This window comes from Pundamilia nyererei, unplaced genomic scaffold, assembly GCF_000239375.1.
Source record: "Pundamilia nyererei isolate P.nyererei 1_Seehausen unplaced genomic scaffold, PunNye1.0 scaffold00184, whole genome shotgun sequence".
NCBI lineage: Eukaryota > Metazoa > Chordata > Actinopteri > Cichliformes > Cichlidae > Pundamilia > Pundamilia nyererei.
In genome coordinates, this window is record NW_005187585.1 from 121,561 (window position 1) to 133,453 (window position 11,893).

Consider the following 11,893-nt stretch of genomic DNA (forward strand, 5'->3'; position numbering starts at 1 on the left):
ACACACACACACACACACACACACACACACTTAGTTTCTAAAATAATTTTCTTTTGTCAGCTGGTCAAATTTAAAACTTGATTTTGAACCTGAATGATGTGACTCTTGAACAACAGCCTGATTTATTCATGCTGACTCCAGTGGAGTGAAATGAATGAATTATTCCTGGAGTAGGTCTCAATCCTTCCTCAAGGTTTCTGGCTGACCTCTTTCTGACACTGTTTATCCGAAGCAAAAAGTTCATTACTGCCGTTTCCACACATCAATGCCAAGTTGGAGGGTCCTTGACCTGAAACACCTCAATCACTGCGGAAAATACAACTGCATATTCCAAAAGCTACAAAGATAATAAAATTATCTTTAATTGAATTTTTATTGGAATGCATGAATATGATCATTCTCTGTACACATTTATTCAAAACCTATATTTTTGAAGTCCTTGGAAGTGTTCAATAGGAGGTTTGGTTTAACTTACCATGAGGTTATTGGGTGCAGGTCGCTCCTTGGGGTTCCGCCTCATGCTGAAAAGAGAAATACAACAGCTTAAAGCCAGACACTATTAAAACTGAGTTTCTAAGTGCCCAAGAGATGGTTTTTAGTTCTAACTTACAATTCATGCCTAATTTTATTTATAAACGAATATTAAAAAAGGAGGGAGGCTTGAAACTAAACTCTTCGCTCTACAGAAATTAAAAGAAAGAGTTTAATTCCCTTACAACCCAGTACATTTCTTTCAGACAGATATGGGGAGTATTGTGTGTTTTTCTGCAAGCGTCCTTCATACTGTGAGGTGTGCAGTCAGGTAACTTGTTAAAGCATCGCTTTGAAAGCATTATGAACATCCAGGAACAGATTGGGAGAGGATAGTACCACCACTGAACGCAGGCAGGGCGGAGTACCTCGGTCCTGAGAGAGAAATGCCCTGTTTAAGTAAATGCAACACCCATCGGGGACAAACAGCAGCTGGTATAATCAGCTTGTGAGTGCTGAACACACACATACACACATGTGGTTAGGGTGTGTATGTAGATGTTTGTCTAACTGTAAAGGTTACAAGAGGCAAATTAATCACAAGCAAATGCAGGGTAAACGTTTTCTGTGTCCTCACGCATTAGATAAATCAATCACTCCTCATAAATAAAGAAAAGCTTTCTATTCAAACACACAGGAGAACAGAGCTAATAGCTATTTCAACCACAACGCATTAACACTAATGCAGTTTATTTCCATTACGCTATTATACCATTATACTTCATATTCATCGACAGTAATCTGAATGAAACAAAAAGTCCTTCGATATTTGACCACGACAAACATTTAAAGATCGTACAAACCAAATTTACAAATTAAAGGACTACACAGTCAATAGCTGTTGAATACACATAAAGTTTCTCTTTTATTTAAATAATTAATCTAGTGCTTCAATTTCTATAAACGGGTCATTTAAACAAATAACTCACCATTGAGTGATGAAGTGAACAAACTTTTCGCTAAACTGGCTGACAGGAAGAACTGGAGGATCCTGTAAAAAGAGGAGGACAGTTTTTGACCTACTGGAGAAAACAAAAAAAACGAACATTTACCTCACATCAGCAGGGATACATTAAAACTAAGACGAGGGTTGTCATAGTCAAGGTTGGCTGAAATTACTAAAGCAAGAAAAAACTGACCAAATTTAAGGCTGGAGATGAAAGTTGAAAATTGTTAAAGGAAAATTTTAAAATCCTGAAATGTGACTGACGATTACACATCAACCAAGTGATGACACGTACCCACAGAAACATTGGCTAGATTAAAGTTTTGTTTTGTGAGGTTATTTTTTTCATTTTTGAAATATGTAAAAAACAGTAATCAAACTCGGGGTGATGATGTCACACTGCTCTGTATTTATTACCAAACTTTTACTGGCAAGCCCCCCGACCTCAGAAGGTTCGTGCCCTACACTTCACAATGTTTTAAACATTTGTGACGTTAAAAGACAATCCAAGTTGAATTGAACTTAAATAAAAACTATATACAATAGCATCAGGAAACTGAACTTTGGTTCAACTCAACACATATTTTACACTTTGATGACGTGCCCCATTTTTTGAAAAGCACTGCTGACACAGAGATCAACCTTGATTTTATTGTGCTATTGTTATTCTCTAACAATGTGTGACGCAGAAAATATTCACACACTTAATGCTTGCAGTCTGAGTTTAGAAATAACATTGGATTTTTTTTTCTATTTCTCTCCTGAAATTCTGGCGAGGGGACTAGTTACGGTCGAAGGTTTTAGCAGAAATGTTTTGTCTACCAGAACAAAAACACACAACACAGAGAAAAAAAAGAAATAATTTGACCGTGTCCAGCATATATAGCATAACCAGCAACAGCATAACAACACTAAATCTGCCACGTGGGCGAAAGTGCTGGTGCTGCTAGAAAAAGGTTTCCACACGCTTTCGTCTCAAAGATGCTCGAGCTCAGCGGTCCCCAACCTTTTTTGCGGCATGGACCGGTGTATGTCCGGCAATATTTTCAGACAATATTTTATTGCCTGAAGGTGTCGCGGATAAATACAACAAAATAAAACCTGTACCGGTACCAAAAAAAAAAAGATTTATTCATAACACACGGGAAAAGACCCAGGGAGACCGAGTTAACGATAAAAACGTTAAAAAGTAACAGTAAAAAAAACGTAAAAACAATAAATTTCACACCCGAGCCTCAACTCTTGCGGCCCGGTACCAAATGGGTCCGTGGCCCGGGGGTTGGGCACCGCTGCTCTAGCTGAATGAGATCAAGTCATCATACTTAGGACTACAAGATTATTGAGATTGTTTGTCATCATTATTCACTGATTTTAGTACCAAAAATGTTTTCGTGCAGATTCATGTTAACACAACACTGCTTTCAAAACAAATCAGATCCTATTCATGAACCTAAACTCAGGGCTTCTCCTCAACAGAAAATAAAAGATCTAATTAAAAAAACGATTTCCAAAAAGTAATTAAAAATTAAATCAACATGGCACTGCTGCATTCATATACATGAATAAGGTCTGCCAGATATTTTTCACCTAAGTGCATCTCCTAGAAGCAAAATATAAAATCTTTCACGCCATTCACTGCGCCTGCATGATGGAGGTGACACTTGATGCCGCTTCATTTCTCCTGTGGCTCGTTGCATTTACTGCAGGTTTTGAGAGGATAACGCGTCTCTTGTCCAGTAAATTGGCCCTTTTTCTGCTTTGAGGGACAAGCTCTTCTGCTGGGCCAAACATCTGAAAGTAGTTGTACATCTGTGTTTAATGCAATGTTACTCATCCAGACTAGTCTGGGAAACTTTAAGCTGCACAGTGCAAGGACCAGCTGTGATTGGCAGGCACATGGTCAGGTGTCGATGCAGGGAGCGCTTATTAGATGCCAACATCCCTGGATCATGTTCTTTAATTGTAAGCAGTCCAGCACAGAAAGAGGTGGAATAAGAGAAGATTTGGATGTCAATGAAAAGATCATCAGACCAAAGGGAAAAACCTTTAAAGGAAACAGCTGTATATTTGGTGTGGAGCCCTCAGCACAACGCACACAACTAATTAAGAGTCACCTTTTGAAAACGAGTGCTCTTAACAGGACAGAAATTCTGTTTGATGGTTACTAAAACAACCAAATGATGCAAAGCAAAAACTTTTTCTACTTTTTATTTTCCTTGTGCCTGCCAGGTGAACAGCTGTGGAGGTACCTGCTGGCACACAGTATGTTTAAAGTCAGCCTGGTGGGGAAAAATGGACTATTTAAACCCACTTTAAAGTATAAGAGTAAAAGGAGTGTGTTACGGTGCTGATAGAATACAAAAATGTTATTATATTTTATTATATTAGCAGATATCTAAAGGTGCACACAGACACAAAGGTGTTATGGTAACGAAGCTCTTTGAAGCTACCAGGATGTTAAATTTGTAGCATTCAATTTATGCAGGAGAAATATCTGAAAGATTATTCAGTATTTTTGACATTGTGGTTTTTTGCACTCCTTTACTTTAGAGAAAGTGTACACAAATCTTTTGTGCAGTTCACCTCACTTTTATCATTGCAGGTTTTTGTTCCAGGGAAATATGTAACTTAAAAGATAAATAAGAAGCTAAAATAAAGACAAATAGAAAGAAAAAGTGGCCAAGTAGTCCCTGAACTCATTTTACTTTGTTCTTAAATACAAAATATGAATGTGGATTTTGTAGACCTGGGAAGTGTTATTATTGCTATTTAATCAAAAAAAAAAAACCCACTTTGGTTATTACTCATGTCATCTAACATCTTTGAATCTTTTAACTTCAAACATTTTCTAAAACTTCTTTTGATGTTTTGACATCCCTTTTAATTTAATTCTTAGATATTAAACACACCTTTAAAAGCAGTAAGCTCCAAGGCTGGAAAATGCAAAAAACACATAAGTGTCCTAAACTGCAGCTGTTACAAAACTGAATCAGTCCACACAGGCTGATAAAACAGTCGTCTTTAAAGCAGCCTGGTCTCTATAGCCAAGTTACCTCTTCATCACAACTGTATAGTGGTGATTTCTTTTTTCTCAATAACTCACATGTTTGATCAAGGACTAAAGTTAGGAGAACACCACTTTCACTGACAGGTGGATGATGACACAAAGTCAGCAGAGATGAAGCCTCTTCAAGGTGCGTGTGGCGTTTTTCGTTACTTGGGAGCATTTTAATGGTGCTATCTGGGAAATATTATGGCTTGCTGTGTGGGGTTCGGAGGTGAAACTAGTAGTGCACGAATAATTAGCAAATATGTGTGTTTGTGCATTGCAGCCGATAGATGCAGTTTCCTAACTAAACCCGATCAAGCTTGAAAAAAAGCAACACAGTGGTGAGAAAAATGCTAAGCCTAAGGCTACAAAACAAAACTTAACAAACCAATAGGTCACGTAAGGTGGCTACATTAGTCTTTAATAAAGAGTCTGAGCTTTATTTACCCATTTTTCAAACATATCATTTCCTATGAATCTTCTACCTACACTGAGATAATCAATAGCAAAAGCAAAGACATGCTTTAGGATTAGTATAAGGATGCATTTAAGATCGAGTTAACGTTATGTTAATGTTACAGGGTGTCAAAAACTTTGAAGCCATCTAAGTGTGTATCCCTCTGTGTGTGTGTCTGAGTGTGTCAGGCCCGCTGCCTGTTGTCAATCGAAGTTCTATGAACCGTGTCATGTAGAACAGCTGTGCCCGACTGACCCTCCATTACAGCCCTTCACCTCATTACTCCATCCACTTTCCCACTCTTGCTTTATCCCTGCCTTTGGCTGCTGGCACAAAAACCTCCCAACACAGTATATTATTATTTTTACACATGAAATACTTGGAGGAAAAGTCTGAACCACTTTACAGCAGCAACCTTACTAAATTAACATCTGTATTTACTTTGTTTCCAACAATACCAGCAAGCAGTTGTTGTATATACATTTGGAAGATGCTGTTATCTGTAACTCTAAAATTTTACATACACAAAATGTGTTGTGCTTGGATATAATAAGATCGGTAGATGCCGCAGGTGTAGGTCAAGTTTTAAAAACATGTAGTGCGGCGTCATACAGAGATGATGCAAAGAGGTCTTAAAAAATGAAATAAAGCAACTACTCAGATATGCACAAAACTCATACAGCCCAGGTTCAAGACCACGCATTCATTCAAATGCAAAGAATTAAACCTCTTTACATCCGAGACCCTGCTGTGCCATTAAAAACACCTCTGGGCAGTGTTCGCCATTCCTTAATGCTCTGATCGGCAGGCTCCCGCAAAGCATGATGCATGAACCCATTTAAATTAACAAAGGAATGGATTCCTTCTAATCTCAGTGCACTTCACAGTTCTGCCGCTGCTTGGATGAGCAATATATCATAGCGCACACACAAAAACACACGTGCACAAACAAATGCCCTTGAGCACGAAAACCCACAAACGTTAGTATACACTGTTTACAGAGACAGAGCACCAAATAATTTGCTATCGCTATATTTTGGTGTACACACAAACACAAAGCAACAATCAATTAGGTGCACCGCACACATAAAGTCTTGACTATACAACTAATGTATGTGTCATGTAGGCTAAATCTGATGCAAAATTCCTGTCTGCACTTTTCAAACAAATCTGCATGCAGATATAAACATGCACATTTATGCATGTATTCATGTTTCCACCTGAGAGGAACACTGCTGCAGCTTTGATGTGGCAGCAGGCGATGGCACAAAAGACAGGCAGGCTGATGAAAGTGGCTAGTCTGCGTGAATTAGTCCTCTGGTTGTCAATGTGCACCACTAGGAGACAGAACACACACTACGAGGGTACAAGGGTACAAGTAAATATACATGTCATTGCCATGAAGCAATTATTAGGCAAAATTAGATCAGTAATTACAGGCTTGAAAATAAAGTGGGAGTTCTTTATTAGTGGAGCCACTTGCTATTCAACAAACAGAGGAGAGAGGCGCATTAATGAGGGAGGACAGCTTACAGATGGTGGAAACAACTGCAGAGAACTTCTAATTCAAGACCCTGCCTGAGCAGGGTGAGCATGCCGTTTCTCTAGCATGCACTCATAACAAGGATTTCCAAAGATGCAAGTACGATGCATTTAAGTGGAGGACTGACATGCATTGTGCAATCCGATCAGCATGAAGTGATGAAACATCAGTGGAAAACAAAATCATCACAGCTCTGAGGGCTGGATTCAGAAATCAGATCAAACATCAAAGTTAAGATTTTTCAAGTGTTCCCTTGATTCCTCTTTGAGCAGTATACACGTATATAGAACCACTCTTCAGGATCAATATGAATTATACCCAATTTTATAATTTACTTATACTGGTATTTATACTTTTGCTGATGATCGGAAAGGTTTGTATTTATGGCATGAATGCAGCATAGATTCAGTGCAGAAGTGCAAATGCCCCTTTAAGTGTCTTACATACAAATGTGTCATTTTGAGAGTGAACACTAACAGTCCTTAGAAAGAGCTATTCAGTGTGTTACTAATGAGATTCAGCCTCGAGTGTTTTATAGCTGTTGGGTTATGGAAAATTTTGGCGTTTTCCAAATATTGACCAAAATCAAGCTAATTTTTTTTTAAAGCATTAAAACAACCTTATAAATAAAATCAAGATAAAGTGGAGGTGATGTAATGTTATGTCAGGCAAGTCAAAAATGTGTTTTCTCTAATGCTGGCAAATTAACTGTGTAAGCTGTCAACAACGACTACATGTTCTTTGTTCATGAATGTCAAAACCATTTTCTTGTCTAAATAAATAAACTCCTTTACTTGAGCTGAAACCACAGTTCTTACTACCTCTACTATTCTGTGTAAGTAAATCCTTCTTTCAGCTGCTCCCTTATTCAGACAGCAGATTTATGATCTGGAAAATGTTTATACCGCATGCTACTTCCTCACGCAACCTTCCCGGAGATTTGCATCTCCTCCTGGGGAGCAAATCTTTTGTGTGTTGGATAAATGTGTAAACCACCACACTACAGAATCAGCGGTAATCAGCAATTTGAATTTTGATCATTTGTTTATTTGGCCTATATGTTGAGGGCATACCTCAATTTAGGTTCAAAATGAAAGAAATGGAAGCCAAACCACACACATTTGTACCCAATATTAAAAGCTCCACTCACAAGAGCACATTCATTCAGCCAATAAAGCAACTTTCAATTTCCCAGTGGGTTAAGTCACATACAATATCCAAAAAAGGCTCACATGTACAGTACAGAATATAGTAATGAGCAATATTTACAAAATGCCAGGGAGTCAGGTGTAATTTATCACACCTGCCATAGTGTTGAGTCAGGTGTGTCTAAACTAATTAAAAATACCTTTGTATTAGAGTAGCTGCTCCATGTGACGTGTCCCAGCCCAGTTATTTGGGTTTAAACAAAAATAAAAAAGGGTTTATACAAGTTGTGCCAGACTCTAAACATCCAAGTGGGAATTTATTCTTCAGTGGGAGATCTACACTGTAGGTAAACCGTAACCGCGAATAGCTCTAAAACTCTACAACGTAACCTACAGTGTAACCTGATGTGCACCTGGCCTGTTCACAACCGTCGAGTCCTCCCCCTGTTCATTTCTGGTGAGTTTTTTGGCAGTTTTTGAACAGGACAATCATTGCCTCAATATAAGAAACAATAATGATAGTAACAACATAAGCACTCAAAAAAAATCTGTAAATTCCTGGAGGGAGAGGGAGCTGAAACTATCTGAATGTACAAACTTGATGCATAAATGTGTTTTCCTTTGGAAAAAAAGAAAACAACAAAGAGCGAGGACCCCGGAGGGAAGAAAGTCGAGGCATTTCATTTGTTTCTATCGGCTGGCACTGCATGTAAAACACATAATTAACACATAATGCACCACATACAGCCATAAACGCTGGCAACAATGTCAGCCACTTTATGTAGCTTATGTCATCGGCTCTGCCGAGACTCAATGCACAAGTCTAAATCGGGCGTAAGTGGGAACAGATAGAGTTCATCTATGCAGCGTCAACTGTCCAGAGAGAGGTTATCCTCTTGTCTCTTCCTCCAAAGCACTGCACTAGCTGGGACGGTACGGCACGGACAACAATGAGAGCTCTCTTCCCTCAAGGGGGAGACGAGAAAGGGCACAGAAAAATAGTTTGAGTGATGGCTACGTCTAGCTGACTAATGAACAGTTCAGCCCAGGTCAATCCATTACAACCGAAAGCATTTAATTATTAATTACGGCCAATCTATAGGCAGTTAAGGACAAGTGACATTGTATGTTTAATGTGCGATATAGCTGGTGATGGGGGCATTGCAGGAATGCTTTATGCTGTGTAGCCATTTTGACTGTTCAGCAAAGAAGCCAGCTTAAAAGAAGAAGAGGGGAGGGGAGATTATTATTCCTGCTTATGATGTAAATGCACACAGAGTGAGCTTCTATATAATGCATATTTTTGTGCACAGCAGCATCTCAATGTATCAAGAAACTGTTCAAGATTGACTTGAACAAGGTTTGGTTTCACTATGATATTTTGTCCAAGCTTGCATTTTGTATTAGAAAATGGAAAGTCTTAGAGCATAAAGAAATTAGATGAGAACGGGTACCTGAACGCTGTCACTGAGGAGATTGATCCGTTGGCTTAAATAAATTCTTATAAAGTCATTATTATGTCTTTTTCATCTTTGACATCCTTTTGCTTCTACGCAAATTACAAAATTAAATAAAACTTTATTGGATGGCTAATCAGTCGCTGTGGTCTGCAGTGTGCGCGCATCATTATCAGTCCTATGAGTCTTTGGTTTGATGCTCCTGTGAGTCTTCTCTGACTTTTTTTTTAAGACACAATAAAAAAACCCAGTGCAGTAAGGAGAGAAAGCCTGGTTAAACACATTTTTGCATACACTAGTACACAGAATTGAGAGCTGCGCTTTGTGTGTACGTGTTACTCATGACAGGTCCAACCTCTACAGTAATGTGCATGTGCATATGTGTATTGCCTGAGGCAGTCGTGTAGGGTGAAGGGTTGAGTGAATGGGGAGCAAAGCCGCCTGAGTGGTTTGCTTCATTAGGAAACAAAATATAAGCTTTCCGGGCCATTAGGGCTGACTTTAGATGCAAAAGCACATAAGACGACGACTCACCTCATCAACAATGCATTGCAGTAACTGGAGAGGCTGGAAAAGGAGAAGCACAGGGAGAAAAAAACATGTTAGCTTACATGGAATTTCTTGGCAATGGAGAAAATCAATAGTGTGATATTAAAAAAAAAAAAAAGTATCTACCTAGATTAATCAAATTCAGTGAGCTCAGGCAAACCACCATTCAGCTTCTGAATGTTTTTATTATTCCATAATGGCACCTAATGTAATACTAGCAGTTTAAGCATGATCCAATATTTTTCTGCAAAAATGGAATTTGATGGGCTTTTTTTTATTATTATTTCAAATGAGAGAGTCAACCAAGAGTAACAGACTTCAGAGTTGTAGACCTCTAGCTTCTTATTCCACTGCAATAAAACTTACCATTAAAGATCCTTGGTTTTTCTGAATCTGTAGGGTGAGAGAGGGAGAGAGAGAGAGACTAGGCAATATGTAATTAGCGTGTCATAATCAAGACGATGCACTTGGACACATTATGATCACTGGGAGAAAATTATTGCTTTCCTGTTGGCAATTTGTGAGTATGTGTTAACACCATTTACATAATGAAAACACACAAATGTTAATGGCCTCGCTCTCATTTGAGGAGAATGAGGGTAAAAGATCCACTAATGCTAATTTTCAGAGCTGCACTTCATTCCTGCCCTCCAGGTGATCGAGATGTGCTGGGATGCAAAGTGACTGTCGCAAACAGTGTTGAGGTTTTAGAAGAGCGTGCTCGCTGTGGCGGTTTCCCAGGTGACACTCCGACACCGAACGAGCTAAACACATGATGACAACAACAAGGCGGATCTTGAAAAGGAGGAAAAAAACACAAATCCAATTTTTTGACTTACTAACACGCCACCTCATTTGATCGGAATCAAAAATAAAGAAACTTTTCTTAAAAATAAAAGCCTTCGTCTTAAAATGTACGACACTGCAGTAACAAAACTCTAGACAGGATTTCGTTTTTTTATTTAAACACCCCCCGAGGTTGAATTTATGAGGAAACCCATGCTTTTATTTCTAAAGATCTAAATTTATAACTTCATCACACAGACTAAATGATACAAGGCTCAAAAACTAGGCTCAGCTAAATGTCTAACAATGTTTGGTGAATAAATTGCTCATTTCTCCAGGCCTTCTGACAGTGCATTAGAGCACTTATTGATCCACTCGATTAAATACAGGTTTTTACACTCTGTAAATACCAAGAGACTCCTAAACTGCCTCTATATCCAGTTTTGCCTGATTCAGACACATTAAAGGCAACTATGGAAAACTAATTTGTTCAGAAATAATTACTAGAACAAAATTGCGTGCTGCTCCAGGAGTTGGAATTGGATAGTGGGAGACCAACTTATTCAAGCATAAATGAGCGCGTGTTCCTCTTGTACCGTGTGGCTTGACCACACATCAAAAAAAAGATTTTTTATTTTAAAATACCTCCCTGTTATTCCCCATGAAGTGAACCTTTGGATGGGCCGCATTTCTCAATGAATTTCATCATGAAATGAGTCGAATCTTCTCCTAAGTCATAAACACAATCTGACTAAACTACTAGCGGAAGATGTAAATGAATCTCTGTGCCGGTGACTCATAGTGAATTAATACGAGACTGGACGTGTGCTGAAGACTGGAGATGTATCCCACCCTAAAAATAAAAATAATAATAAAAAGATAAAATAGAACCCATAAAAAGAATAATCAAAAAGCTAGATCCCAAAGGCATAAAAAAAAATGCATGTTTGCTTAAGTGTGCACAGAAATAAACTCTCTTGGTAAGCAGCGTGACACAGACCAGTGACCTGCCTGGGGTGTACCCCACCTTTTACCCAATGACAGCTGGGATAGACTCCAGCCACCCCATGGCCCTGAACTAGATAAACAGAAGAAAATAGATGGACTCAGACTTTTATTTGTATGTTAGCTATGAACAAACACCTGTATTGTGTATGTGAGTGCATAAAGCTGTCTCTGTGTGTGTGTGTATGCAAATGTAGCTGTGTAGGAAATAAACACCAGCTTCTCGCGTCTTTGAGGTGGAGAGCCCACTCAAGTTTTTGAGCTTCTCTCATTACTTCAAACCATCACAGTCTGCTCAGCATGAAAATAAGAAGTCACAAAATCAATTTTTAGATGTCAAATGATTTCTGTCCCTTTCAAGAGCCGCTCAATAAACACGTCTAAAAGATCAGATGGCTTTTCCCCTCTTGAAAGAAGACATT

General features: G+C 38.6%; 1 protein-coding gene across 1 annotated transcript in view; it reads right to left on the reverse strand.

The window, feature by feature from the left end:
- Nucleotides 1–11,893, reverse strand: part of map2k5 (mitogen-activated protein kinase kinase 5) — a 59,479-nt gene that overhangs the window by 16,520 nt on the left and 31,066 nt on the right. The window contains exons 18-21 of the mRNA XM_005746822.2: nucleotides 10,047–10,073; nucleotides 9,666–9,698; nucleotides 1,461–1,522; nucleotides 476–521 (exon numbers count right to left, since the gene is read on the reverse strand). Coding sequence (XP_005746879.1) covers nucleotides 476–521; nucleotides 1,461–1,522; nucleotides 9,666–9,698; nucleotides 10,047–10,073 — 168 coding nt within the window. The remainder of the gene's footprint in view (nucleotides 1–475; nucleotides 522–1,460; nucleotides 1,523–9,665; nucleotides 9,699–10,046; nucleotides 10,074–11,893) is intronic.